Source organism: Cannabis sativa, chromosome 5, assembly GCF_029168945.1.
Source record: "Cannabis sativa cultivar Pink pepper isolate KNU-18-1 chromosome 5, ASM2916894v1, whole genome shotgun sequence".
Lineage (NCBI taxonomy): Eukaryota > Viridiplantae > Streptophyta > Magnoliopsida > Rosales > Cannabaceae > Cannabis > Cannabis sativa.
The window spans coordinates 36,869,724-36,882,528 of NC_083605.1; the positions used below are offsets into that span (position 1 = coordinate 36,869,724).

General features: G+C 34.7%; 2 protein-coding genes across 5 annotated transcripts; one reads left to right on the top strand and one right to left on the bottom strand.

The window, feature by feature from the left end:
• Positions 1-6,934: 6,934 nt before the first annotated feature.
• Positions 6,935-8,596, bottom strand: LOC115705960 (uncharacterized). Of its 4 annotated transcripts, none has more exons than XR_004009519.2 (5): positions 8,155-8,596; positions 8,001-8,079; positions 7,782-7,850; positions 7,332-7,494; positions 6,935-7,239 (listed from the first exon to the last, which is right to left on the bottom strand). XR_004009519.2 is itself a non-coding variant. In XM_061115652.1 (5 exons), exons 1-4 carry the CDS (start codon positions 8,454-8,456, stop codon positions 7,387-7,389), a joined length of 558 nt encoding a protein of 185 aa, XP_060971635.1. In that variant the 5' UTR covers positions 8,457-8,532; the 3' UTR covers positions 6,935-7,239; positions 7,373-7,386. The 4 variants fall into 4 exon arrangements, 2 of the variants coding, with proteins under 2 accessions (XP_060971635.1, XP_030489316.2); XR_009687889.1 differs by having other exon boundaries at positions 8,006-8,079; positions 8,155-8,511; XM_061115652.1 differs by having other exon boundaries at positions 7,373-7,494; positions 8,155-8,532.
• On the top strand, positions 8,455-11,190 carry LOC115704400 (uncharacterized). Its single transcript, XM_061116434.1, has 4 exons — positions 8,455-8,491; positions 9,168-9,261; positions 9,485-10,310; positions 10,483-11,190. The coding sequence occupies exons 1-4, from the start codon at positions 8,455-8,457 to the stop codon at positions 11,188-11,190; spliced, it is 1,665 nt and encodes a 554-aa protein (XP_060972417.1).
• The last annotated feature ends 1,615 nt before the right edge of the window (positions 11,191-12,805 follow it).

Sequence of the window (12,805 nt, forward strand, 5' to 3'; positions counted from 1 at the left end):
TAATTTATTTATTTAAATAAGTTATAAATTTATGCAAAAACATTACCTGAAGTATATAATATATTATGATCAAAGTCTAATAATCATTACTTAATTTCTTATAAATCCAAATCACCTTATGATTAGTTTTTTCTTCATTGGTTAGTTATTTTTTTACTTGCGTTGCCTTGTTCTCCAATATTCAATTTCACCTGAAATATATAATATATTTCTATTAAAGTATAATAATCATCACTTAATTTCTTAACAAATAACTGGTAAATTAAGTGGTTGATTTTAATATTACTGAGTTCATATAATAAAATGAAGTTTTGATATATCTGGACAAGTTTAAGAACCTTCTAAGCTCTAGCCAATATCGACATCATTAGTTTAATGAAATTATAATGGTTCTATTGAAATTATTGTGTCTCAACAAATACTACACCATGAAAAGGGGTTCTCTGTTAGCACTCACACTGATCAAGCAAATAAACTTTTTAAACTTCTTTAGTCTTCACAATAAAACGCATGAAAGGAAGTAATGTCACTTCAAACACCAGGATAAAACTAATTTCATAAAATGATAAAATTGGTCCAGATTACATAATATTTCTTTTAATTAATAAAAAAATCAAATTTAATATTTTTTTAAAAAAAAAAGATTTTAAATAAAAAAATAAATAAATAAAACTCCTAAAATCTACTACTCTATCCGTCACTCTCCTACCTTTACCCTCTGCCATCGGCCTAGAGAGAGATTTACTGTTGTTTTGGAACTTTTGTTTGGTCCTAGTCTTTGGCCTTTGTTTCAGTTTAATGCAAAACATGTTCTACCCCAAATTTAATTTACAACCCATAATTGAAAACCCACGAAGAAGAATGATTTCATATAATTACAATGAAGTTTTTGATTTTAAGAAGACCCAAATGCTTTAATTTAGCATCAGATGCTTTAATTTAACATCAGATCTGAAACCAAAATCTGAACACAAAAAATGTAAGTACTAATGAAGAAATTTAAAGCCAAAACACAAAATGCAAATCCAAACCCATATCTAAACTTAAATTTGTAGCGTAGATTTGAACTTGAATATGAAGTTTGCATCTATCTCTAGTTCATTCCTCAACTCTACAACCCATCCTGAATATGCATCCAAAAAGTGTTATCAGAAAATTAGAGAAAGCATCTCAAAAAGTGTTTCCTCTAGCTACTTGTAGAATAATCAATAATATCATATCAATAGACAAAAAAAAAAAAAAAAAAAAAAAAAAACAGAACTTTTAGGTGTAGTATGTGCAGAACGTCCTGATTTTACATTCTTGTCCACACCCTGCTTTTGTCAAGCTCTTGTTGCTTCAGCACATTCTCTTCAATAAGTTTCATCAATCAATCAGCCCCTACTCATTAGTCTCAACTGTTGGCAAGATGTCCAAGCCATAGTAATGATTTATGTATCCCCTTTTTGAAAGGGTATAATTATCAAAATGAAAGTAAATAGTTCCATTAAACTTTTACGAGTCTAGGTACCCCCTGCTCTCTAATATCAAGTTGGTAGCTCTAGCTTTCTATGACAAGGTTGGTAATAAGATAAAGATAATTATTTTCCAGCTATAAATATATGATGGATGAATCAACTGCCTGAGTTTAATCACATTCACAATCTCCATTTTCATCTATTAGAGTTAGTCCCACATTGCTAATGTGTGGAAATAAACTGTGATATATAAAATGAATGGGCTACTCCCCCATTGCCAATTGGTTGTGTGCCAATTTCCAGTGTTGGGATCTTTGACATTTTTCAAAATCCACAAATTTCCCGACGTGTACACTTTCGCGACCATATAACTAATCTATCCAATGTGTGTCCATCCATATCAATCAACTATGAATCTAAATTCTGAACTTTAAAAACTAAAACATTTGATAATAAAGATGACAAACTTACCTTTTATTCCAACCCTGCAAAATATCAAACCACACACACCATTAATATCAAAATAAAAACCCCTTTAGAAAAATTCATTTTCTTACAAAAAAAAAAAAAAAAAGAAAAGGCTTTAGAAGATAGTGAACGAAGAATTTCCATTTTTTTTCATGAGCTCAACCATTTTAACCTATAACAGAGTTACACAACCTAATCATTGCTTAAAACATAATTATATCAAAATTATGGTATCCTGAAACAATTTAATCTCAAAATAGAAACTATAGTTTGTAAAATAGAAACGACTAATATTTAACAGTATATATATGTATATGAAATGGAAACAAATATCATAAAAATAGAAATAATTTAACTTCAAATTAGAAACTATAGTTTGGAAAATGGAAACCATTCACCATCCAAATAGACACCTTTTAACCTCCAATGGAAACCATTGTTTAGGAAATAGAAACAACTAAAATCGAAATGAAAACTAATATATGTTAAATTGAAACAAATATCATAAAAGTAGAGATTATTAACCAATAAAATGGAAACAAGGATTTGAATAAAAATGAAAACTTGGTTATTATGAATGAATATTGAATTAGTACAGTATCATCAATATTCATTTTTCACATCACATGTTCTAATTTATCTCCTATTTTTTAGAGTAATCTATGTATTCATTCTTCCCTATAAATAGTGAAGCCAATTCACTATTCGTGGACTTCTTTTTTACGCATTAGTAAGAAAGAAAAGTCTCTGAAATATTTGTAACATTTTTGAGAGATATTAGAAAACTCACCTAGTCAGATCTTATGATCTTCATATACTTTCATAAAAGTAATACAACAGAAAGGGGAGTAGGCTATTACTGCAAAAAGGGGTCAAACCTCTATAAATTTCGTTTATCGTTTACAGTTTTCATAATCTTTGTTATTATCATTTTATTGACTATGTTGCATTGACTAAAAACGAGGTCAACAAATATCATTCGATTAAATGTGTAAATTTGGATTGCAGTAAGGTGCATAAGGGATATAAATACTTAAGTCCTCATGGTTGTATTTATATTTAGATTAACTTGCCTTTTTCATTAGCTCCAGCTCAGTTAAATGCATACCCACCATCTCCAGGACATTCTCCACAAGATCAGGTATCCTCTAGCCATGAAATCAGCTCTCCTATTCTTATTGCCTCTTTTGTCAAACTTTGATATGGCCTTTGACAACTCACCTATTCCATTGCTATTAGTCCCATACATGAGTCAATTACATATAATCATGTTGTTCTTAGCCCTGACTCTACTCCTCAAGTATCAGTTTCCTAGCCCTGAATCAGTTCCAGCTCTAGCCCTTACTGTTGTGCCTACTCGTTCAATGATCACTCAAGGTAAAACAGTGATTTTTAAGCCTAAAGTTGTGCTTGGCATGGGTCTTGCTTCCCATGACTACCAAGAACCATTTTCTCTTCAAGAGGAGCTTCACCATGAGGGGTAAAATAATGCCATGAATACTGAGATTGTAGCCTTGAAGAATAACAAGACTTGGTACTTGGAACCTTTCTCACCTGATTACAATGTGGGTGGAAATAAGTGGCTCTACAAAATGAAATTTAATGCAAATGGTACATTTTAAAGGTACAAGGCTCGTCTTGTAGCTAAGGGCTTCGCCAAATACTTGGGGTTCATTTTTGAGAAAATTTAAGCTCTATTATCAAGGCATCTACAGTTCGGGTAGTACTTGCCATAGTTGTTGCGAATAATTGGGAGATTAGGCAGCTTGATATTATAATACCTTTGCCAATAGAAAATTGGATGAAGATGTATACATGGTTCAACCCCAGGGTTTTGAAGACACAATCGAACCATACCATGTTTGAAAAGCTACAAAATATATCTATGGTCTAAAGAAAGCCCTAAGGGCCTGGTATGAACAACTCTAGTCAACATTGCCGTAGTGGAAATGTGAAAACTCCAAAGCAGACCCTTCATTATTCATGTTGAACCACCCTGGCTGTGTTGATGGTCTTAATTTATGTTGATGATATAATCATCACAAGGAGCAATTCTAAGGAGGTAGAACAATTTATAGATCAGCTCAACAAGACCTTCTCACTTAAATACTTAGGTGCATTACACTACATTCTTGGAATTGAGGTTTAGAGATAAAACTAGTCTATATGTGTCTCAAAGCAAGTATATCTCATGGTTTTCAGAAAGAGTCAACATGAGCAATCTGAAACCTAGTCCTACCCCCATGATAGCACTGAAACCTATGTCTATACACGATGGTGAGCCTATGACATATCCTTCACACTACAAAAGTGTACATAAAGCTAGACATTTCTTTTGTAGTAAACAAAGCTTAGATAGTTTCTAAAGTGTCCTACAACAAATCATTGGAATTCAACTAAGAGAGTTCTAAGGTATCTCAAAGGAACCATAAGCCATGGCTTTCATATCCCTCCAAGTGATAGATTATTCCTCACAAGTTTTTCAGATGTCAATTTGGCATGTTGCTTAGATGATCGATGCTCTATAGCAGGGTTCAATGTTTTCTTAGGAGATTCTCTCATCTCTTGGTCATTTAAAAAAAAGCAAACCATTGTTGTAAGGTCAAGTACTGAATTTGAGTACATGGCCTTCTCAACGTGCTACTCAACTCTCTTGATTGCAAGAATTACTCAAGAAAATGCGATTTAAACTCCCTGCCATACCTATAATTTTATGTGACAACATGAGTGCAAGTACACTAGCTACAAAACCCAATTTATCATGTTTTGACAAAACAGATTGTCACTTTCTATGGGACAAGGTACTCAAGAAATAGCTAGAAATACGATATGTACCTTCACAATCAGATTGTCATTGCTTGACAAAATGACTCACACACACTCGATTTTAGTTCTTAGTAGACAAGCTTGGTGTGAAGCAATCACCCTCACGCTTGAGGGGTGAGTTAAAGAAAAAATATGCAAGGGCATATCAATCTTAGTGGTGTGTGTCCAAGTTTGTTGGAGAATAAGCAATCTCGAGGCAATCATTGCCAGCTATCCTTTCCTTACTGTTCGCATGAATTTTGTAATATTCCCTTGTTAGAATGATTGTGTACATGTAAGGTAAGGATTGCATTGTACATTTTCCCTTTGATTACTTTTTTGGCTATGAATGAGAAGCAATAGTATCAATCTCATTTGAGCTGATCAAATTAATTCTGTGCATTTTTTCTTTAAACTTTACTCATAACCATGTGTTGTATCCTCTCTTCGTTGAAAGAGAGCCAAAATACGAAGGCGAACCCAAAGGCAAAAACCTCAACTATCAACAAATCCTAGCAGAGCCCAATCGTTTCCTTTCTCCTGAATATCAAAATTCATTTAATCAAATGAATTTTAAAGAGTATATATTGTTCTTGTAGTACTTTTACCAGAGTGGATCGATCATTCATTAAATAGATTTTCATATATACTGTACGTATATGGCGTAAATTGATGGGGGCAGAATTAAGAGCCACTTGAGTTGTGTGAGATTAGATATATATAGGCTACATAAAGCCATCAAATGTCGACTGTGTGTCTCCAATATAGGGTGCCAATCACTCTTTCTCTATTTACTTTCAAACATTGTTTTAGATGTAGGGGGTTTTAACTTTTGTGCAATGTGACAGATTCATACATAACCAGTTCACTTAAAAATATAAATTTTGTTATTGATTCATTCTATATAGAAGTTAATACTGGATCATTATTGAATTCATTCTATGGAAACTAACCACAACAAATATGGAGTATTATTCAATAGGATCCATGAATAAATTATGGCATTGTGTGATTACAAATATATATAGTATTTTATGTATTTAAATTTAAATTAAATATCCTTACAAAAAATATATATTAAAATATTCTTATATAAATTATCTATATAATTTTGTAAGAATATATATATATAAAATTAAATGTGATCCGATACTTGCACCAATAGCGATATTGACACATAGGAGGGTGCTAGGCACCACTAGTGCCCTTTATCGTTGTTTATTGTTTCTCTATATATAATTAGGACATATGATCGATATACATACAAGTGTAGTTCAGTAGTGTATTGTATAGTTCTGATATTTATTATATTTTTCTCTAATTAACTTCAGAATATAAAGATGTGTCTCAGCTCATCATCTGAGAATTCTCCATCTGCCATCTTGAACTATTCTAAAAGAACAAAGCGATCAAAAGTTCAAGTCCAGAGACTTTAACTCATATAAATATATATTTATATATATATATGTATATATATATATATCATATCTACCGTACTGATCGTTTGAACAATAATAATATATATACATAAATTTATTTATATAGCAGGAGAAGAATAAGATGTAGTGATGAAGAGTTAGGGTCTGTGGATATGGAGCTGATGAATTTGAAGCTTTATTTGGAGAACCAAACCATCATTGAAGAGAACAAGAAGCTGAGAAAGACAGCTAGCCTTCTTCACAAAGAGAACCTTGCTTTGTTCTCTGAATTGTAGAAGAAGTTTCCTAATAATGATAACAATTTTGATCACTAGTTCCACTACGATATTCCACCAGTTTGATTAAACATTTCTTCCTCTTCTTTCTTCTTAACCATTAATCAAATATTGATATAAAGGAAGAAATAAATTTAGTCATTTCTTTCTGTTAATATAGATGTATGCATGCAATAGGTTTATCTAATTATATAAATATATATGTGTTTATATAATTACTTTTGCATATTTTTCTTTAATTATGAAATGATCAAAACCTCTGTTTTCACCTGCGGTGGAGAGTTTCTTGTTTGGACTTTCCCAACAATTTTATTGATTATATAAAAACATAACATGTGTAGTATGAAGCAGATAGTGCTCATGTATATGCATGTGTGTCTTTAATGTAAAAGAAATTGTCAGTGATTTTATTTAGCTTTTTCTTATTGAGTGTTATATATGAAGTGATAATGACTCTATTATATGTATATCAATCAAAGTAGTACAAACGTGACCAAGGAAAGAACACAGATGAAGCTATTCATTATAATTAAGCCAAAGGAGATAATATTTTAATGGTACTCGTATGCTTATCCAACCAGAGAAGCTTCAGATGAATCCTCTTGCTTCAAAAAAAAAAAAAAAATACACAGCTAAATGAATTTGGAATTCTCCGAAAGTACAGGTATATATACATACATACATTTATATATATATATAACTGAAAGACTACTTGAATCATTCCACTTGCAGCCATCAGCTAATTCACAAAGTTAAGAAAAAAAAAATGGGAAGCTTCATGTTGTCTCATTTTTCCTGCAAGAACACAAAATCATTACAGTCCAGTTAACCAGTTTGAGAAGCTTCTTCTTTTCTCTCAATCAAAATCAATGGAGTTAATTACGTACCAATTCATTTAAAATGAAGCAATTCATGTGTTTTGGGATACCATATAGATGGACTTCATAGTTCCTTGGAACGCTCTTCTGATGATTTGTATATCCGAAATGCAGCTAAACACATTGTGGCATTGCCTAAAACTGTCAAGGCTGCTTGGAGAGCAACCAGTACCTACAGCAACATAACACCAAAGGTCATTTCAAGGACAATAATTACTCATTCCATCTTCAATCCAACTTTTACAATAATTTGATAAAAACACATGATTGATAGTTAGGTACCAAAAACCAAAGCCAAGTCACCATTTTTAATCATTTGCATAGTATCATATCATCACAATATATATAGTTCTAAGGATGTAAGGCGTTTTCATGTGCAGACTAAAGATAAGTAAATGCATATCAAAGCACACACAAAAACTAGTTGTGAATAAGGAAAAGATCATTGAATCTTCTTACCTCAAGAGACTCAGAGTTATAAAAGAAATGCCATGTACACGCACAAAATGCTCCCCCCAGCAGGGGTACCTAAACATATCAGTGGTTTAAGTTAGTGAAACTAACTGGGAAAGCTATTGATAAAGCTTCGTTCTTTATATAAATGTGAGCAAGATAATCAAAAATCCAAATCTAATCGAAATTTCCAAGCTTTTTAAAAGAATTAGAAGAATAACCCACCATACCCCAAGAAAGGCCTTTCCAAGATTCATTCCCAGAAATTTCTCCATATTGCCATACCAAAGCCATTGCTGTAATCCTTAAACCAAAAATTCAAAAGAATTGTTGGAAACTCATTAGAGAAAAAGAAGAAGATAATTCGAGAAATACTCACCATTCAACAACACTGGAAACATGAACGGCCCAAGTGGGAAGAGAAAGGGCGTTGGAGGGCTCACTGAGTTGAAAAGAACCCAACTCGATAGCTGAAGCGGGCCCCATAAGGGTTAGGGTCAAGCCCGCCCCGACTCCGAGTAGACCTACCATGGCTTTTGGATTCTGAAGGAAGCCATAAGTAGGGTTTCGTGGCTGAACTGGAGGAGGAGGAGTCAGTTGGGAACGAGTAGTTGGAGGAGAGAGAGAAGGTAAAGCTTTGAGCGTGGGTTTGAGAGAGAACAAGAAGGCATTCATTGCCATGGCAACTGGAGGACTTTCGATGCCTGCTGTGCTTGGTGTGAGCGATATGAAAATTTAGACTTTTGAGGGTTGAAAAGATATTTCAGCCAAGAAAAGGGTGCTTTTGCAAAATTACATAAATTTACATTAAATACTAATTTTTTTCCTAATTTTATATTTATACTTTCACAATTTTTTTTTTTACATTTATACTTTCAATACTTAAATTTTTTTTTCTTTTTATTATTATTTACTTATTAAAACTTGAAAAAAAAAATTATTTTCCCTCTCTCTCTCTCTCTCTCTCTCTCTCTCTCTCTCTCTCTCTCTCTCTCTCTCTCTCTCTCTCTCTCTCTCTCTCTCTCTCTCTCTCTCTCTCTCTCTCTCTCTCTCTCTCTCTCTCTCTCTCTCTCTCTCTCTCTCTCTCTCTCTCTCATTAATTTTTTTTTATCTTTGTATATATATATATAAAATATCAAAAAGAGCACTGGTTAGCTTTTCCCTCGTGTTTTGCTCTCGCAGCTTCAGGCTGGTGGCTATGGCTAAAACGAGGTCCAAGATTCAAGGGAAGGCTAGATCTGTGGGCAAGAAATCAAAGAAGAAACAATCTCAATCGACTCAGGAAGCTATTTTGACTGGGGCTCGATGTGAGGAAACCAGAGTTGAACCGCTTGAGGTCTCGGAGGAGGAGGAGACAACGAAGACGATCCTTCTCTTGTGGATTTATTCCAGAAACCTCTGTCTCCAAGATCATCCCTAAAGCTTATACAGAGGTAGGAAGACGTTCAGAAGGACTTTCTTCAGTTTCTGCAGGCCAGCAACCAATGTAATAGTGATGTGAAACAAGGTAAATCCCCAATTCCTCCTATTTTGCGATCTGGTATTGTGCGAAATTTGGAACCTTCTTTTAAACAGTCTGTGAGTACAAACAAAGTGAAAATTACGCTTGATGATATTGAGAAAGAAATTAATTTCTAGCAAGCTTCCATCGTATGTTACGTGCTTGGTGTGAATCCTCCATTACATGTACTGGAGGGATTTGTAAACAGGGTATGGAAGGATAAGATAGATAGGGTGAAGATGTTGTCATATGGAATTTTCATTATCAGATTCAATTCTTTGGAAGATAGGGATCAGATTCTGGAGGGGGGCTACATATTCTTTAACCGAAGGCCTGTCATCATGAAGGCATGGGATCCAAATGTGAATTTTAAGAAAGAATATGTAAAAAAGGTTCCAATATGGGTTCAACTTGAAGACTTGGATCTGAAATATTGGGGACAAAGATCTTTGTTCAAAATAGTCGGTCAAGTAGGGGAGCCGATTATGGTGGATAATGTTACAAAAGAGAGGGAAAGGTTGAACTATCCTAGAGTTCTTATCGAAGTTAGAATAGATCAACAATTTTCCGATATGTTAGAATTTGAGAATGAGCATGGAAACAACACACATGTGGGAATCAAGTATGAATGGAAACCGATTGCTTGTAATAACTGCTACGGCCTGGGACATTTGACTGATGATTGTAAGAAGAATGCTAAAGTGGAGAAAAAGTGGGTAGTAAAGGAAGATCATAGGCCAAAAAAGGTAGTGGATGAGGATGGCTTTGTTAAAGTTACAAGAGGTACTAAGGGGAAAGAGCAGTCTAGCACAACAGAGGCTCTAAGGGTGGAAAACACTTTCCAAGCCTTAGACTCTGATCTGGAACAGCAAGTATTGGCAGGAAAAGAGGCTGAAGATGCTGAGAATGAGGGCAATACTGGAGGGGGGGAGATCCCTCTCTCTCCAATGGATAAACTCTTATGTTGGAATGTCCGAGGAGCCAACAATCAACAAAAACAAAGACTAATTAAGCAATTTATTAGTCACCAAAAGGTTGATTTTGTTGGGCTTCTTGAGACAAGAGTCAAGTCAAGGCTCCTAAACTAGGTGCCTTGTACTCTAATGTATTTGAGGGGTGGTGTTTCTCATCCAATATTGTGTGGCATACTGGAGGGAAGATTGTAATAGCATGGAATCCTTTAAGATTCATTGTGGATATTATTAGGTGCACAAGCCAATTTATGCACCTAAAATATCAATAATGGATGGTATGTTTGATAGCCTTGTTACTGTGGTATATGCCTCAAATAGCAGGTTAGAAAGGAAAAGGCTTTGGAGGGATATTTGTGAACTGAATACAAGTGAAAGATGGTGTCTTACGGGAGATTTCAATGAGATTTTAGCTAAGGAAGAAAGAATAGGGCTTCAGGTTTCGAGTTGGCCTAATGGGGATTTCTTGCAATGTGTTACTTACTGTAACTTGGAAGACATAAAGAGCAACGACAATTTTTTCACATGGACAAACAAACAACATGGAGAAGATCAGATTTTTTCCAAGATTGATAGAGTGTTAGCTAATCAAGGTTGGTTGAATAAGTATGAGAATGCTGAAGTTGTCTTTCTTAATGAGGGATTGTTCGACCACTCACCGGCTATAGTCTCCTTATATTCGACTGTTGCTAGTGGCCTAAAGTCTTTTAAATACTTTCGAATTTGGAAGTCTCATTCTAAGTTTGAAAGTAGTTTGTTGGACATTTGGTCAAGGCAAGTAAATGGGTCAAAAATGTTTCAGGTGGTGGTGAAATTGAAAAGTTTGAAAACCGTTCTGAAAGACATCAATAGGGACGGTTTTTCTGATCTGTTGGGGGTTGTCCATGAAGCCAAAGTCAGATTGGATGAGGCACGAAAAGGAGGCTCGGGAGACATATGTTAAGGTGCACAAAGACTACAATTCTTTTTTACAGCAAAAGGCAAAGGTGGCATGGGTCCGAGATGGAGATAACAATACATCATTGTTTCATGCAAGTATAAGGCAAAGACTAAGGCAGAATAGAATTTTATCCATTGAACAACAAGATGGGGAGAGAGTTCATGACCCCAGCTAATGCAAGATGCTTTTATTGACTATCATAAGCAGCTGCTTGGCACTAAAATGGAGAATAGAAGAGGTGTGATTCCAGGGATATTGAGAAGAGGTCCAATGGTAACCAAAATGCAGTCTGAGATGCTGGAGAAGAAGTTTACTCATGATGAGGTGAAGAAGGCAGTGTTTGATATATCCGGTTCGAAAGCTCCAGGTCCTGATGGTTATTCTAGTTTCTTTTACCAAGATAACTGGGATACCATTGTGAGTTAGTGTCCCAAGCTGTGATCTCCTTTCTTGAATCTGGCAAGATCCTAAAGGAGATAAACTCAATTGTGATCACCCTTGTCCCTAAGGTAAATTGTCCTAACACTGTAAAAGACTTTCGTCCAATAGCCTATTGTAATGTCATCTATAAGATTGCCACTAAGATGTTATGATCCAGGCTAAAAGCTATACTTCCTTCACTTATTTCTTCTTCACAAGGAGGATTTATTAAAGGGAGGTTCATTGGCCACAACATTATGATTTGTCAAGACTTGGTTTGGCATTATGGGAGGAAAGCAAACAAACCAAGTTGCTTGATAAAACTAGATCTTCAGAAGGCTTATGATACAATTGAATGGGGATTTATTGAAGAAATGCTAGAAGGATTGCAATTCCTTCAAAGTTTGTGAAGCTAATCATGCAATACATATCAACTCCTAGATGTTCATTGATGTTTAATGGTACACTTCATGGATTCTTTGAAACTAGGAGGGGTCTAAGGCAAGGTGATCCGATATCGCCTCTACTCTTTGAAATAGGCATGGAATACTTATTTAGGCTCATGGGGAAGATTGGAGAAAAAGAGGATTTCTCTTTTCATGACAGGTGTGGAGAATTGAAGATTAATCATCTGGCTTTTGCAGATGATGTATTACTATTTTGTAAAGGAGAGACAAAGAGTATGATGTACATGCTACAAGCCTTTAAACTTTTCTCAACAACATCTGGCCTATACCCGAATGCTAATAAAACTGCTCTTTATTGTAGTAACATGGAGGCTGAAGACATTGACCAGATTATCAGAGCCTCGGGTTTCCCAAGAGGGGTGTTGCCCTTTATATACTTAGGAATCCCAATCAATGTAAAGAAAATTTCTGGGGCGGAGTGTGAGATCCTTGTAGAGAAAATGACAGCAAGAATACGTACTTGGAGCACAAGAAACTTGTCATTTGCAGCTAAAACTGTGTTGATAAACTCTGTCTTGATAGCCATCCAAGCTTATTGGAGCCAAATTTGCATCTTACCAAAGAAAGTATATAGGAGGATTGAAGCAATATGCAGATCTTTTTTGTGGAAAGACCTAGCAAACTATGAAGGAGGTGGCTCAATTGAATGGAGCAAAGTTTGCACCCCCAAATCAGTAGGGGGTTTAAGGATAAAAAAGATTGAGGAATGGAACAAAGCTGCCATGTCCAAG